Consider the following 18,365-nt stretch of genomic DNA (forward strand, 5'->3'; position numbering starts at 1 on the left):
ATGTGGCGACGACTAAGCTTCCAATAAATGGAATTACACTGTGACTAGAAAGACCTACTACGGTCAGACGGCCAATATTTTAAAGACTATAGACTACCACAGGATCCGGTTATGAGCTGTGTATAGAAAACGGGGTAATCATAACAAATCATTCGAGAATGCTTGGCTGGATTTAGTTAGCAAACTCGAATGTAATTTTTTTATTTGCTCTGTCAGATGTTAAATGAATACTGTTCATAAATCCAGAATTTTGTCCGGATTACATCAAACAAAAACATACGTAAATGCAATTAGCTGAACATAGTGATGTACTTACTCTAAAAGCGTGCATCATTCTAGTGCAAACAACTAAAAGTGCACAGAAACGCACAATCATGTGAACAACGACAAACAGATTCCTATAAAATTGCACAATCTGAGCCGCAAGCTTTTGTTTGATACGTTCTAAGCTGCCTAATGGTTACATAAATGTTCATATCCGGCGTGAATTTACTCTTCGTAGAATCTGCCTATTGTTCTTCAAGTATGACACATGAAGACTTATATCTAATTGGTGTACCTCTCAAGGCACACCTGGAATGCAAAACTGAAAAATACCGTATAAAGTTTTCTCAATATTTCCCAATTACTTCAGCTGAATAAAACTTAAAAACTCTCGTCTGAAAATCCCAGCAAACTCTGGGACGCAAATTATGTTTCCAAAATTATGTAAAAAAAAATTAAACGAGTAAATAGCAGTGCTTACAGCTTAAGTCTATAATTCAGTGCCATAATTTACATATGTATGAACATGGTTAAATATTTCCATGTAAATTCACAGATTTTTTTTTATATAATTTTCATTACAATTTATGGTGGACATTTTTGTTACAGTATGCCCTAGATAAAACATGTCTCTTAATCACTTAGCTAGTTTATCCTTGATAATGACAGACTATTTCTATAAAGAATGGTTTACACTTGGTACGGAAAAGGTGATAGTATTGATACTTTATAGAAAGCCCCTGATTATGCAGAGCATTTTGGGCAGCCTTAAAGTAACTTATAACTACTTATAATACATAACTACTAGTGGAATTTTTGCAAGAATAATTTGTTGGAAGTTTTACTGTTCTCTATAACATTTGTGAAGGTTATTACGAATGTTGGTCAAATACAAATGCAGATACTACTTTCCATATAAAAGTCTTAAAAAATTTTACTATGCATTACTCTGTTATCGTGAGACAAATGTACAGCTCAAAATGAAAAATAAATAATTAGGAAAGTTTAAAAATTACCACTAGCCTACATAAATATAGATATTTTTTCCTGCAAGATTTTTCTCAGAGCAAGAGATGTTTTTTTTTTTTTGCGGTTCATTGTGCCCTGAAGCGTGACCTCGCATCTGTGATGTCAAATGCCTTCACTCTGTCTTGCTGCTCACTGAATGGCGACTGCCGTCGCCTGTCCTGTGGGCTCTCTGCTCAATCATTTCCGGGGATACCGTCTTGAGATCATAAGCCAACCCGATCTTACTACAGAAGTCGATCGTCAAACTCGTGATATTGTAGGCACCGAGACCCCCAAATTCAGCAGTGCGGTAGTCCCAGGGAAAGACGTGATGATAGTTGTGCCAGCCTTCACCCAGTGCTAGATATGCCACTATGGGGTTCTGTGATGGGTAAATGTTCTTATCGAAGGGCTTACTACCCACCCAGTGAGCCAGGGAGTTGACGAACCATGTCACGTGGAGGACGATGTTGTAGCGCAGGAAGCCAGCTACCATCAGGGCAGTGACCGGGTGTTCTTCCCACAACACCCAAGGAATAACAGTTGGTAGGACGAAACACGCCGTTACGACCAAGGGAACGTAGTGTTTACGCTGCCACATGACTATTTTGTCCTCTTGCAGGTCTGATACATCCAAGGTGCGACCCTTCGTGATGACATCAGGATGTTTCCGGTACATAAGCCACCCCATATGGGAGAAGAAAAAGCCACGGCGAGCATTGTGCGGGTCTGCGTCTGTTTCACTGTATTTGTGATGCACTCTGTGGTCCCTAGCCCACTCGAAGATATCATTCTGGAAGGACAGGGTCTGGAATACGGCGAGAATCACACGTAGAGGTAAAGTTGCTTTAAACGACCGGTGGGACCACAAGCGATGAGCTCCCATGGTGATCCCTAACGCAGCCATGAAGTACAGCATCACACTGAACCCTATAGTCTTCCACTGCGCCACGAAAATTGCCAGGTATATCCCATACACGGAGTAGAAGTGCAGCAACATGAAGAGTATAGCGTTCCGCCAAACTACTTTCGACCAGTCCAGGTGACGAAGATCATGGATTATTTTCCTTACATTTATTTTCAACTCTCGCTTCTCCAACAGAGGTGAATGAGGTTGGTCTTCCTCTTCCAACAGCTCCCCTTTAACATTCTGGTCTGGAGCCTGTGGCGCCATTACTCTTCAAAGTTGTGTTTAACTTCACAGGGTACTGCAGTGACAGTAGCTAGCTAGGTAGGGCAGGAGCTCAAGTACACCACAATACTAGACGCTAGTTCAGACCTAACTAGCGGTACCGGACGCGCCGCGGTCTTGTTATTGTCAACGCGCCGGGGGCGGGGCCAAGCCTCACAGCCCAACTCTCGCCACAAAATTAAAGACTTTTAACAACTAAATGTAGTCGCCGGGGGCATAGAATCACGAAACTTTATTCTATCATATACGGTGCCGAAAATACAGATTATCCTATTAAGAAAAGGGATTATCAGAGAGAACTTTCAGCGCACACCGCGGCAAAATACCTGCCGGCATATCAGGGGAGGCGCCTGCTAGATCGATCAACCAACCTGCACCCACCTCAGCTATGATGCAACCACGCGGGGTTTTCAAAAAATATTTACAAACTCTTACACATACTCCAAGTAAATATTTCTAACACTCGAATGCTTGCAAAGAACACATTGCCCTCACTAATAACCATTTCCTTCACAAAGAAAGTTTAGCAACCTTAAATTTCATTAATGAGGAATAATGAGGAAATGTGAGATCCACGTCAGGTGGGCATATCTCACGTCATGACAAGAGTGGAGTGATCGGATCTTAATATAGAATGAATAAGATGATGCAATTAAAGAGTGCATTGTGTGTCACTCAGGTGATCACAAATATGACACGTGGATAACATCGAAAATTTATCTCACGAAATATTACAAATACGAATAAAACGAATAATACGAATAAATATTACACGAATACGAATAAAAATTATTGATAAAAAACATGGATAGGTGTAGTACACATATATGGTACATAGGTGTAGTACACAGTGGTACACAGGTGTGGTACACTGGTACACAGGTGTGGTACACCGGTACACAGGTGTGGTACACTGGTACATAAGGTGTGGTACACAGTGGTACCTGTGATACACTGGTACATAAGTGTGATAGCATATTGGCACACAGGTGTGGTACACTGGTATATAGGTGTGGTACACTGGTACATAGGTGTGGTACACAGTGGTACATAGGTGTAACGCACAGTGGTACACAGGTGTGGTACACTGGTACATAGGTGTGGTACAGTGGTACATACGTGTGGTACACAGTGGTACATAGGTGTGGTACACAGATGTGGTACACAGTGGTACATAGGTATGGTACACAGATGTGGAACACAGTGGTACATAGGTGTGGTACAATGTAATCTAATCTAGTAGGAGTGTTTTCCTTCGCGATTTGTACAATTTCTGATATTAATTCTTCTCGAGTAAGCATTACGAAATCCTGACGTCAGTGGCTAATATTTTGGAAATTGTCAAGTGGGCTAGGCTATAGCATCTTTTTTTTTTTTTTTACCAATTCCATGTAATATTTCAGCTACTGCAGCACAGCGGGAACGCTGCACTTGGCCTATAGGTCCCTGCTAGGCAGGTCTAACTCACATCAAACCACGCCGGCTCGTGTATCCTCCAACCAATATTTAAAACCACGTAGCGACGATACCTGGGAGTTCCACTCATCTACAACTTTCTTGCTAAAAACCAAAAAGGCACAATACCGTGACTGGAACAATACACAAATAACCCGCACATAGGAGAACGAAGCTTATGACGACGTTTCGGTCCCACCTGTGACCAATGACTAGTCACAATAGTCTAAGTCAGACCGAAACGTCATCAGTTTCTTTCTCCTACTTGCTGGTTATTTGTGTATCTCTTCCGAAACCAATGCTTTCCAATATCCTTTCTAAATTTATATTTGTCCAGCTTTCCTCAACCAGAATTCTAGGAAGGGACTACAGTATTTTCCGGCATATAAGGCGCATGAGTGTCAGCTGCTTGCTAGTACGATGTTTCAAAGCAGTTGTAATGTAACGTTAGTAAACAACTTATAAAGCCTAACTCAAAGCCTATCCTTGACCCTGATATTGAGCAGGCCGGTTTCTCAAGACTTTTTTTTAGGGGAGGGGGGAGTGCGCCTTATATGCCGAAAAAATACGATACTTCTACGAGCTGACGATCCGAGATCCCGGGTTCGAATACCAGTCACACCGCTGAATTGTTACCTTCGTTCGTTACGAATTTTCCCATAGTAAAATAATTAAGCAAATTGTGTCTACCTGAGTAGCAGACTGAGGTGCCTTGAAGAGCTCTTGATCCAAGGAGTTAAAGTTACTTTTCCCCCCTCGGATCAAGTCTGATTACCTCCCAATCCCCAGGGCTTGGCACTCACACATGAATATAATAATAATAATAATAATAATAATAATAATAATAATAATAATAATAATAATAATAATAATAATAATAATAATAATAATCAGATTATGCTTCAGTTGTAACACAAAATATATATAAATGTGCTAAACAACAAACACAGGATATATACACTGAGAGGAGTATATTTCTCAGTATATATACATTGAGAGTTTATTCCCTGTTTTAGGTAGTGAAGTATTCTTGGCTGATAGTGTACACGTGACATGCAGCCTCAATGATCCTCGTGTAGTAGATAGTCTTTAAACCCCGTTAACCAGCCAGCAAACAAAGTTGACAGTGTTTATCCCTGTAGTATAAATTTCTAATACGATGTTTGACTAAGAAATCACTGAACATATAATATGAGGGATAAACTGAAAAAGAATTATTGAAAAGAGTATACCAGAATTACTGAAAAAGGTATACCAGAATTATTGAAAAGGGTATACTAGAATTATTGAAAAGGGTATACTAGATTTATTGAAAAGGGTATACCATAATTATTGAAAAGGGTATATCAGAATTATTGAAAAGGGTATACCAGAATTACTGAAAAAGGTATACCATAATTACTGAAAAGGGTATACCAGAATTATTGAAAAGGGTATACCAGAATTATTGAAAAGGGTATACCAGAATTATTGAAAAGGATATACCAGAGGATAAAAATGCCTAACCAAGACATGAGTCACAGGGAAGTACTTAATTTAAAGTCAATTCAGATTTAGAAAGGAAATAGGAGGATACTGGTTTGGCAGTAGAGATGTAAATAAGTGAACTGAACTGCCAAGCAGCGTTATGGAAGCGAATATTTGGGTACAATGTAAAATAGGTTAGACTAATACATCAGCGAGTCTATTCGTGGGAAGAAGAGCTACCTAGCACTACTAAGTTAAAAAGTAAGACAAACATATGGGAGAGCCTAGTCAGTGATAAAGAGCTACCAAGCAATGGCAAGTTAAAAATAAGTTAGACAAACACATGGGCGAGTCTAGTCTGGCGTGAGGAAGATCTGCAAAGCTTTGGCAAGCTAAAAATAAGTTAGACGAACACAAGAGCGAGCCTAGTCAGGGGTACAGAACATGTCTAGCATGGGCTAGTAGGCCTACTGTGCAGTCATCCTGTCTTATAGACTAGGTCTATAAGACAGGATGATTGCATCAGCGGCATTATAGGTAATATATCTATTATCATTATTGTATCATATAATGTGAAATGCATTGCATATTTTGAACAAAAAAAAAATATTTTTTCTATACTTTCTATAGACATTATTATCGAAAATTTCATTATTTTTACCAAATAAAATTATTTATAAAATCTAAATGTCTAAATTCTAGGTACTAGGTTAGGTTAGGTTAGGTAATGTTCGTCAGGAAACAGGACAAATGTTTCCTGACGCGGGTCTTAGTCAGATGATGACCCGCCTTTGGAGCTTTTGGTCATCTGACCGAGGCCTTCCGCTGGCTTACCGGTCCACCCCTTTAAAAATTATGGTCATCTACGTACTTTCGGCAATGTTACTATTCTTTGATAATGTTACTGTTTTAAAGTCTAGAATGTTAACACTGAACGGTTATTGATAAATATATATTCTTCCTGTTAATGTGAGACCAATGGTGTGTAATACAGATATATTTAATAAAATATTGCTTATTTTGTTAGATAAACATTACTTCTTTATGGCTTATGGAAACTACTGTTGTTATTATTATTACTGTTATTTATTTTCACTACAGTAGTGTAAGTTACTCGTGAAGCCTGATTACAGTACAGTGTAGGTTACTTGCCAGCCTGACTACAAGACAGAATAAACCATACCCCCGGCCGGGATTGAACCCGCGGTCATAGAGTCTCAAAACTCCAGCCCGTCGCGTGTGGGTTGGTCATGTCTGCCTGACTACAGTACAGGGTGGGGCACCTTATACCTGCCTACCTCAAGTACAGACCACGTATGCTTGGCTGGTAACAGTTCAGTCAAGATACGTGGCCTGCCTGGCCAAGTGCTGGCCAACACGTGTCTCACGCATGCGTGATTCACCTTCCCTGTGTCCGCCTCCCTCCACCCCACTCTCCATCCTCGTCTCTTTATCCCTCTCTCCCACTCCCTCCTCTTCCTTCCTTCCCTCCCTCCTCTCCCCCTGAGTTGCACGTGTTTGGGCCATGCCTGAGAACCAATCTCGGCTGATCACCTAGCAAACACACACACACACACACACACACACCATTCTACCTCGTCCTCCCAGCATCTCTTAATCTCCGTCTGAAAACCATCAAAGTTTAGAGAGAGAGAGAGAGAGAGAGAGTATGAATGTTACTAAGTGCTAGTGTGCGTATGGTGTTAGAAAATTAAGTTGTTTCTATGTGTACGTAGTGTAGATTTGTAGCTGCAGCTGCGACTAAGTGTAACTAGTGTAGAGTTGTAGCTGCTACTACGTGTACCTATTGTAATTTGTAGCTGTTACTAGGTGTACCTAGTGTATGCAGTTGAAAGTATGAAGGTAGTCACCTGGGAGCACCTGCCCCAGGGCGTCCTGCACTTTTCTTTCTCTGGTAAGAGACGAGCTGCCTTTCTGGGAAGCAGAGTTTTTTTAGATCCCTATAAAACGTTAACCATTTTTGTCGTTTCCATGCCCTTAGAGGAAAGCAATATATTAAATTCATGACGCATGTATAGCAGTTGGATATCTTTATTGACAGAGTATCGTCTGCGCAGTAGGCTTTTTCAGTCGAATACTCCTCTCCTAAATATACTGGCTCCTTGCTTGGTAGATTTGCAGTATTACTCTGCCCGGGTCTTGACCAATATGTGACCCGGCCAATATGTTTATACTGGCTCCCTCATCTTCGTGTTATTGTGACAAGTTAATGGTGCAAGTCGGACTAAAACGTCGCAATTAACTTCTTTCTCCTATGTGCAATTATTTGTGTATTATACTAGAAACAATGGAAGTGGGGGTAATTTTAAGGTATACAGTCCCTTATTTGGTGAGGGACTGAACACCTATGTGTATTCAAGTGAAGATACCCAACTGTTTCACAAGTGTCTTATTCGTCAGTTTGTTAGTATTCATCAACCTGTCGGTTCTCAGAACCAGTCGTTTACATGTCGCTATTGTATACCATTAATAATAAAACTGATCGAAAGCGGTGCCATGTTTGTGCATGAAGTATAAGGCACCTCCTAATCTTCTTCCACTTCAAAATTATCTTTCATAACATTCTTAGATGCAGAGAGGGGCGACATGGGTAACTTTCACTACCTTCCGTCTCCGGCAACCTGGGGCTTTCCCACGGATGACCTAGTGGCAGAGGTGCTTGACCCCTGCCTCCGGGACCTGGTGTGTGTGTGTGTGTGTGTGTTTGTAGCCAGCAGGAAACGCAGCAGCAGCAAGTCTCGAGAAAGCGAGCGAGAGGAAAACCTGCTCCAACACACAGAAGGTCGATGGTGGGGGTATTGCGCCAAGGTCACTTCAGAATGTATACACATATGCTCTCCTCTGAAGTTTCTCAGGGTGTGTAATTTTCATTTTACGTTTATATTTGTTATAATTGGGTTTTCTGTCGACTATACAAGGAACATTAAGGCTGCTTGTCACTTGTATACCACCGGTCAAAAATGCCTTGTTTCCTAAGCTAGGGATGAAAGTAAACTCATGTTTGTCATATGATGAGGGTGTTAGTCATGTGATAAGGGTGTTAGTCATAGGATGAAGGTATTAGTCATATGATGAGTGTTTTAGTCACATTATGAGTGTTTATGTGATTAGGGTGTTAGTCATATGATGATCATTCACTGAAGCTTTTGGCCATGCAATCGAGGCCTATTGCTGGGTTACCGATCCATCGTGAAAGGTATCACAAGATGTAATAGGATCTTTACCGAATAAACAACACCAAGTATCATCACAGCAGTGTCCCTGGATACATACAGTCAGTGTCATGACACTTTTTGCACTGTGCTCTGGTGTTGACATCATGAATGTGAAATGAAAATGAAAACGTTTATTTCCGGGAAATACAGTAAACAATTGTTATGACAATAGACGTGCTATACTGATTAGACGGAAAACCTCTCGTTATTGAGAATATTTCTGGCAGACAAAAGAATTAACTTCATACTACAAGATAATATTTCATCGAATTAGATTAAGTCAAAGTAGTACGTATATATATATATATATATATATATATATATATATATATATATATATATATATATATATATATATATATATATATATATATATATATGTCGTGCCGAATATGTAAAACTGGTCAATTAGCAAGAACTCATTTAAAATTAAGTCCTTTCTAAAATTTTCTCTTATACGTTTAAAGATATATTTTTTTCATTAATGTTAATGTAAAAAATTTTAATTTTGCACCAAAAGAATCTTAGAAAACTTACCTAACCTTATTATAATAAGAGCAATTTATTTTAGCCTAACCCAACTAAATATATGTTAGATTTGTTTACAGTAATTTAATACTAAACAAACACAGTGAAATATATTTTTTTCTTTAGGTTCAGAATGATTTTGGCAAAATTATTGCATACACAAATTTTTGCTTGTCCTATATGGCAAGATGAGCGTTGCTATTTAGGCCAAGATCGCAAGTTCTGCCTATTCGGCACGACATATATATACTATATATATATATATATATATATATATATATATATATATATATATATATATATATATATATATATATATATATATATATACAGTATATATATATATATATATATATATATATATATATATATATATATATATATATATATATATATATATATATATATATTATATATATTATTCATTATTATTATTAATGTTAAACCCACAAGGGGCATACAGCTGTTATAATCCTAGAAGACAAACAGCACAGGATACATAACTGGGAGGATACAGCTGACACAATACTTGCTAGTCATGTGCTCTGTGAGATCTGAGCGCTAAAGCTGATACCACAGTGATGTGTGCGTGTAGTGACCAATTCTGGTGCTGTGGTGGAGCATTCTCATCTCAGGAAACTGTACTAAGCAGTGACCCATCTGGGTTCTTGTTTTAATGGGCCATAAACCTAGCTCTGGTACAATTTTGTTGCTTAGTTCCTGGACCCATCACGTCCCTCTGTAATCTTTTGACTACCACCCACAGGATGGGTATGGGGTGTATTATAAAGATATTAAACTAACTGGTAAGCCAGCGGAGGGTTAACAGTTACGGATCTGAACCTGTGACCAATTTCGAGGGTTTTTGTACCCTGGCAACCACCACAATCCCCAGTACCACTACCACCGCCACGCACTTATCCCCACTGCCACCACCACCAGCAGTTCCGGTGATGTGCAGGAGACGTGGCATGTGTGCTTCTACGCAACACTAACAGCGAGAGGAAGGAAGGCAGGCAGCAGCGGGCCGCCACCACCACTGCTGCCACATGACTTAGTAATAACCTCCTGAGAGTAACAACCTCTCTCTTCCTCTCTCTCGCTTCCTCTTTCTCCTGTTACAACCTCTACCATAATTTCCATGTCACATGGTCACTTCTCTTAAGGAAAATATGCATTTAGAAGTGTAAATCCTCACTCACAATCCTGGGTGTGTGTATGTTGCAGCCGGCAGCACAGCGTTGTTCCCTAGTCCCTATCTGCAACTAAATCCAGCACATACTGCTTCATGTTCACAATATTCCCAGGTTAACATTTACCTACGTAACTTAGTAACATTCTCCACCTAGAATTCTTCCACACATATGTATGACAATCTTTGGCCAGTGTAAAAGGCAGCGAAATAGCGAGACATAAACAGAGAACGTTATTAACATATATCTGGGGAAAGCGCAAAGCCCGCAGGGGTCATACAGCACCTAGGGAATGGGAGGTAATCGGGTTTGATCCCAGGTGGGAAAGGCATCTCTAATTCCTTAGATCAAGAGCCCTACACTAGCATAAAGGGGACATGCCATGCAGGGTGGTGAAGGCGGGTGGCTTGGCCAGCCTAGCAAGGTGTGACGCACCCAACACCATAAATCAATACTCTCATGTTAGGGAATTGCAGCTACCCTCCCCCCTTTCCTCGGATCAAAACACCCATTCCCCAGGTTATGTTTCATCTCTACGGGTTTAGAGCTTCCCTGAAAATAAAAAATAACCGATAATGCCTTTCGTCACATAAAAAATCTTTAATTTCATTCTCGGATTTACTACCAATAATAATAATAATAATAATAATAATAATAATAATAATAATAATAATAATAATAATAATAATAATAATAAATTGCTTTGAAACTCAATGGGGATGGACTGAATTTTGTTGAGTCATGTAACCTTGTCACCTGCAATGATGCAGCGTTTTGTGTTGACCTACAGTTGTTGCTGTGTTGTGTTGACCTACAGTTGTTGCTGTGTTGTGTTGACCTACAGTTGTTGCTGTGTTGTGTTGACCTACAGTTGTTGCTGTGTTGTGTTGACCTACAGTTGTTGCTGTGTTGTGTTGACCTACAGCTGTTGCTGTGTTGTGTTGACCTGCAGCTGTTGCTGTGTTGTGTTGACCTGCAGCTGTTGCTGTGTTGTGTTGACCTACAGCTGTTGCTGTGTTGTGTTGACCTACAGTTGTTGCTGTGTTGTGTTGACCTACAGCTGTTGCTGTGTTGTGTTGACCTGCAGCTGTTGCTGTGTTGTGTTGACCTACAGCTGTTGCTGTGTTGTGTTGACCTACAGTTGTTGCTGTGTTGTGTTGACCTACAGCTGTTGCTGTGTTGTGTTGACCTGCAGCTGTTGCTGTGTTGACCTACAGTTGTTGCTGTGTTGTGTTGACCTACAGCTGTTGCTGTGTTGTGTTGACCTGCAGCTGTTGCTGTGTTGTGTTGACCTACAGTTGTTGCTGTGTTGTGTTGACCTACAGCTGTTGCTGTGTTGTGTTGACCTACAGTTGTTGCTGTGTTGTGTTGACCTACAGCTGTTGCTGTGATGTGTTGACCTACAGCTGTTCCTGTGATGTGTTGACCTGCAGCTGTTGCTGTGTTGTGTTGACCTACAGTTGTTGCTGTGTTGTTCTGACCTACAGCTGTTGCTGTGTTGTGTTGACCTACAGCTGTTGCTGTGTTGTGTTGACCTACAGCTGTTGTTGTGTTGATCTGCAGCTGTGTTTTGTTGACCTACATCTGTTGCTGTATTGTATTGACCTGCAGCTGTTGCTGTGTTGACCGACAGCTGTTGTTGTGCTGACCTACAACTGTTGCTGTGTTGCATTAGCCTGTTTTCTTATATTATACAGAACTATCACCAACAGTTTAACTGACCAGAGACGGGACCGTTATTAGGAGACGGAGGGTCGAGTCTCCGCCATTCTTTTAGCTGAATCACCCACACGGGTTGACAGCTTCATGAAAAGCAATTAAGTTTTATTAATATAGTTCTTAAGGCCTACTAACTGTATTAATTTCGGGTGGATAATGCAATAAAACACCAATTTATATATATATATATATATATATATATATATATATATATATATATATATATATATATATATATATATATATATATATATATATATATATATATATATATATACATGTCGTGCCTAATATGTAAAACTGGTCAATTAGCAGGAACTCATTTAAAATTAAGTCCTTTCTGAAATTTTCTCTTATACGTTTAAAGATATATTTTTTTCATTAATGTTTATGTAAAAAATTTTAATTTTGCACCAGAAGAATCTTAGAAAACTTACCTAACCTTATTATAACAAGAGCAATTTATTTTAGCCCAACCCAACCAAATACGTATATTTTAGATTTGTTTACAATAATTTAATACTAAACAAACACAGTGAAATATATTTTTTTCGTTAGGTTCAGAATGATTTTGGCGAAATTATTGCATAAACAAATTTTCGCTTGTCCTATATGGCAAGATGAGCGTTGCTATTTAAGCCAAGATCGCAAGTTCTGCCTATTCGGCACGACATATATATATATATATATATATATATATATATATATATATATATATATATATATATATACATATATATATATATATATACATATATATATATATAGATATATATATATATATATATATATATATATATATATATATACATATATATATATATACATACATATACATATATATATATATATATAATATATATATATATATATATGCAAAACAACCACTCTGAAAGAATAGAGAAATTCCAAGCGCTTTCGTGACTACTCACATTATCAAGGAACTAGTTCCTTGACAATGTGAGTAGTCACGAAAGCGCTTGGAATTTCTCTATTCTTTCAGAGTGGTTGTTTTGCATATTTTGAAATCACCTGTTTACTGTGATCTTATTGCATATATATATATATATATATATATATATATATATATATATATATATATATATATATATATATATATATATATATATATATATATATATATATATATATATATATATATATATAAGTAAGGTTTATACAACGTCTGGGTAATGAAAGTAAACATGCTTGATTCGAGGAAGCTGCAATCAGTTTCAATTCCTTGGATCACGAGCCCATCACCACCATTAAGGTATCGCTCTAGCAACACCGTAAATAAATAAATCTATTAAGCACTTTGGTGTAATCATTAATTTCTTTGCGGTTACATTTATATAGTTATTACTGATAAATTGATTACACTGAGTGGAGAATTAAAATTATTTTTGGATCATTCAAGTGGGTTATTTTCTAGTACTTGTTATGTGGTACCACCTCAGCTGGTTCCTCAGCTGGTACCTTAGCTGGTAACTCAGCTGGTACATCTGTCACTTGGCAGCTTGAAGCTGAGGTGGTACCACTGTCACCTAGCAGCTTGAAGCTGAGGTGGTACCATTGTCACCTAGCAGCTTGAAGCTGAGGTGGTACCATTGTCACCTAGCAGCTTGAAGCTGAGGTGGTACCATTGTTACCTAGCAGCTTGAAGCTGAGGTGGTACTGTCACCTAGCAGCTTGAAGCTGAGGTGGTACCATTGTTACCTAGCAGCTTGAAGCTGAGGTGGTACTGTCACCTAGCAGCTTGAAGCTGAGGTGGTACCATTGTCACCTAGCAGCTTGAAGATGAGGTGGTACCATTGTCACCAAGCAGCTTGAAGCTGAGGTGGTACCACTGTCACCTAGCAGCTTGAACCTGAGGTGGTACCACTGTTACCTGGCAGCTTGAAGCTGAGGTGGTACCAGTCACCTAGCAGCTTGAAGCTGAGGTGGTACCACTGTCACCTAGCAGCTTGAACCTGAGGTGGTACCACTGTCACCTAGCAGCTTGAATTATTATTATTATAATCAAAAAGAAGCGCTAAGCCACAAGGACTATACAGCACTAGCAGCTTGAAGCTGAGGTGGTATTGTCACATGGCAGCTTGAAGCTGAGGTGGTATTGTCACCTGGCAGCATGAAGCTGAGGTGGTACCATTGTCACCTAGCAGCTTGAAGCTGAGGTGGTACCATTATCACCTAGCAGCTTGAAGCTGAGGTGGCACCTCTGTCACCTAGCAGTTTCAAGCTGAGGTGGGACCACTGTCACCTAGCAGTTTCAAGATGAGATCGTGCCGCTGTCACCCAACAGTTCGAAGCTGAGGTGGTATTGATACCTAGCAGCTTGAAGGTGAGGAGGTACCACTGTCACCTAGCAGCTTGAAGATGAGGTGGTATTGTTACCTAGCAGCTTGAAGCTGAGGTGGGACCACTGTCACCTAGTAGCTTGAAGCTGAGGTGGTACCAATGTCACCTAGCAGTTTGAAGCTGAGGTGGTACCACTGTCACTTAGCAGTCTGAAGCTGAGGTGGGACCACTGCCACCTAGCAGTTTGAAGATGAGGTTGTACCACTGTCACCCAGGCTATCTTTTTTTTTATATTACTACGATATTTTGTATACTGTTGCATCCCATATACGTGTGTGTGTGTGTGTGTGTGTGTGAAGAATTGAAGCGGCCCCAGGAATAACCCTTGTGGGACGCCACCTGTTACTCGTAGGTAGTCTTACACATATCCGTTAAGGACTTACTGTTGTTTAGGTACAGATTAAATGATATTTTTTTTTTGTTCACTTCTCTCTGTGCTATGTACCTTGACTTTTGAAGACAAATAACCTTGCTCTATAGAAGGGGTTCCCTAAATGTTGGATACGATTTACAAGGGGACGAGGGGGTTCTGACGAGGGGTTGCAACGTGGGGGTGTGACGAGGAGTCGCTGGCCACTTGGAAACGTCGGGCTATTCCAATACTGTGAGAGAGCCAGCATATGGACTACTATGCTGTATCACTGTATCAGTTACCATAATAGAAACACTATCTAGGTGCTAGGTGACTGATACCAGCTGAGCCACAAATACTCAGACTGTATGACAGTGGGATCTCAAGACGCTAGTTGTGGAGCACTGGAGAAATCCATCGAATTATTCTTAAGTGATAAATTAAGACACACGTACAACACTTGGGTATCTTTATTGTGGAAACGTTTCGCCACAGTGGCTTCATCTGTCCAATACAAAGAAGAATGGTGAAGATCAGAGGGAGTTTGAGGTAATCAGTCCATCAATCTTTTCATGATTGATGGACTGATTACATGAGTCCACGCTGAGGAACTGATTACCTCAGTCCTGATCGTCACCATTCCTCATTGTATTAGACTGATCAAGCCACTGCGTGGCGAAACGTTTCCACAGTAAAAATACCAGTGTTGTACATGTGTCTAATTTATCAACTTGCCGGTTTTTTTGACCAATTACCTACATTATCTCCAGGTGCCTACGAAACATCGTAGACAGTGCCAGTCCTCTTAACGTACGATGGATTTGTTACTTTATCCTTTAGTGTCCATAGTCAGTCAACATGTTGGAGTCCGCGAATGTTACTGAGGATATAACAGGGTGGTAGTACGCGACATAGTTGGGAACTATTACAGTGAGTATTCACAAAGGAAGACTAGTAACAACATAAAGCTTGGGGCAGCTACTGTAATGTGTATATATACCGAGAGATATACATATCTCGGTGTATATACGCAGATATGTATACCCGGTGTATATGCATTAAGATCTAAGCGTCTTGATGCATATAATACATGAGTTACATGCATTGACACAGAGATATACACTCGGTGTATGTACACTGAAAATATGCACCTCTCAGTGTATCTGTCCAGTCAAGAAGACAATGCTTGTTTTCACGTGATTTGATTTAGCAAATTACTTACTAACAACATACCCATCCTGTGCATCTTAGCCAAAACATTACAACCACACAAAAGGAACTCTCTCCAGGTAAACTCCAGGTAAACAGTTGTTTCACTACGCTACAGTACCAGCGAGCAATGTAGTATTTACGAAGCTGGGATGTGTGTCTAGAAAAAGTTAGCATATGAGAAGTTTTTACAAAGTAGAAGTGATGCAAGGAGGGAAGAGTATATGGAGAAAAAGAGACAGGTTAAGAGAGTGGTGAAGCAATGTAAAAAGAGAGCAAATGAGAGAGTGGGTGAGATGTTATCAACAAATTTTGTTGAAAATAAGAAAAAGTTTTGGATTGAGATTAACAAGTTAAGGAAGCCTAGAGAACAAATGGATTTGTCAGTTAAAAATAGGAGAGGAGAGTTATTAAATGGAGAGGTAAGACACATAGGCAACAGTTAGGCAATTTTATTCCGAAACGTTTCGCCTACACAGTAGGCTTCTTCAGTCGAATACAGAAAGTAGGCAGGAACAGTAGAGATGTGAAGACGATGTAATCAGTCCATCACCCTTGAAGTCGTAGAATTTGAGGTAGTCAGTCCCTCGGCTCATCTTGCCATATAGGACAAGTGAAAATTTGTGTATGCAATAATTTAGCCAAAATCATTCTGAACCTAACGAAAAAAATATATTTCACTGTGTTTGTTTAGTATTAACTAAAATATATTTAATTGGGTTAGTCTAAATTAAATTCCGTTTGTTATAATAAGGTTAGGTAAGTTTTCTAAGTCTTTTGGTGCAAAATTAAAAATTTTTTCATTAACATTAATGAAAAAAAATATATCTTTAAACGTATAAGAGAAAATTTTAGAAAGGACTTAATTTTAAATGAGTTCTTGCTAATTGACCAGTTTTACATATTCGGCACGACATATATATATATATATATATATATATATATATATATATATATATATATATATATATATATATATATATATATATATATATATATAAAGAAGGTTTCGTGGGCGAGGGGCTTGGACTTCCAGCAAGCGTGCGTGAGAGTGTTAGATAGGAGTGAATGGAGACGAATGGTACTTGGGACCTGATGATCTGTTGGAGTGTGAGCAGGGTAATATTTAGTGAAGGGATTCAGGGAAACCGGTTATTTTCATATAGTCGGACTTGAGTCCTGGAAATGGGAAGTACAATGCCTGCACTTTAAAGGAGGGGTTTGGGATATTGGCAGTTTGGAGGGATATGTTGTGTTTCTTTATACGTACATGCTTCTAACTGTTGTATTCTGAGCACCTCTGCAAAAACAGTGATAATGTGTGAGTGTGGTGAAAGTGTTGAATGATGATGAAAGTATTTTCTTTTCGGGGATTTTCTCTCTCTTTTGGGTCACCCTGCCTCGGTGGGAGACGGCCGACTTGTTGAAAAAAAATGTGTGTGTATATATATATATATATATATATATATATATATATATATATATATATATCATCGGGGAGGAAACATTTGGACATCCATTTTATTCTGTAAACTGTTATACTGTTTTGCTTTCACATTAAAGCGCAAGGGGTGAAAATCATTTTCCCCGCAGTGTATACATTGAATTTTGTTGACATTAGAGGGTGCTGAGTTAAGACGTATTTTGTTTACATGTGAGGGTGCTGGGCTAAGGCTTGTGACTCGTGTTTTTACAATTCACTCAGCAGAAAATTCGCTGTTTATACAAAGATATCATGACAAAAAGAGTTATATTTGGTGACGCATGGTTCCTTAAGTCTACATAAGACTGTGTTTAAAAATGTTCAGAATGACCACACTGGGGGTTGAGTGATGACAAGCACCTTAAACGAGTTTCTCCTCGTTTACGGACTTACTTGAATAGTTTTTTAATTGAATTTACAGTAGGCTAAGAGCGGCTATCCTACCTCAGCTCATTTCGAAGCCCAGCCCTACCTAGGGTATACTGCCACACTTGGGATGAGACCCACAACAGGCGACTAATACCCAGGTTCCTATTTACTGCTAGGTGAACAGGGGGCAACAGGTGTATGGAAACATGCTCAACGTTTCCACATGTGCAGGCGATCGAAGCACTGTCCATTTGTATGTGAGTTCTATTAACTAAGCCACGGGACACCTAGCTTTATTATGCACCCCCATACGCATCCTGTGGGTGGTTAGTCACCACATACCCATCCTGTGGATGGTATTCACCACATACCCATCCTGTGGGTACTAATTCAAAATATTACAGAGGTACATAATGGGTCCAGAGACTGGGCCGCAAAGTTCTGATAGCTAAGCGAGTTTACAGTGGTAGTGAACAATTTGCATAATTACGTCTGGTTACAATCTTAATGAGTTATTTATGCAGATATG

The 18,365-nt window shown here is 39.3% G+C and overlaps 1 protein-coding gene across 1 annotated transcript in view; it reads right to left on the bottom strand.

Annotated features, from left to right (window-relative positions):
* Nucleotides 1–2,574, bottom strand: part of LOC128696995 (acyl-CoA Delta-9 desaturase) — a 2,980-nt gene extending 406 nt beyond the window's left edge. Inside the window, exon 1 of the mRNA XM_053788478.2 lies at nt 1–2,574. This exon is cut by the window's left edge and continues 406 nt beyond it. Within this exon, the coding sequence (XP_053644453.1) occupies nt 1,406–2,446 (1,041 nt within the window). The 5' untranslated portion in view covers nt 2,447–2,574 and the 3' untranslated portion in view covers nt 1–1,405.
* Nucleotides 2,575–18,365: the final 15,791 nt, after the last annotated feature.

Source organism: Cherax quadricarinatus, chromosome 49 (genome assembly GCF_038502225.1).
Source record: "Cherax quadricarinatus isolate ZL_2023a chromosome 49, ASM3850222v1, whole genome shotgun sequence".
Lineage (NCBI taxonomy): Eukaryota > Metazoa > Arthropoda > Malacostraca > Decapoda > Parastacidae > Cherax > Cherax quadricarinatus.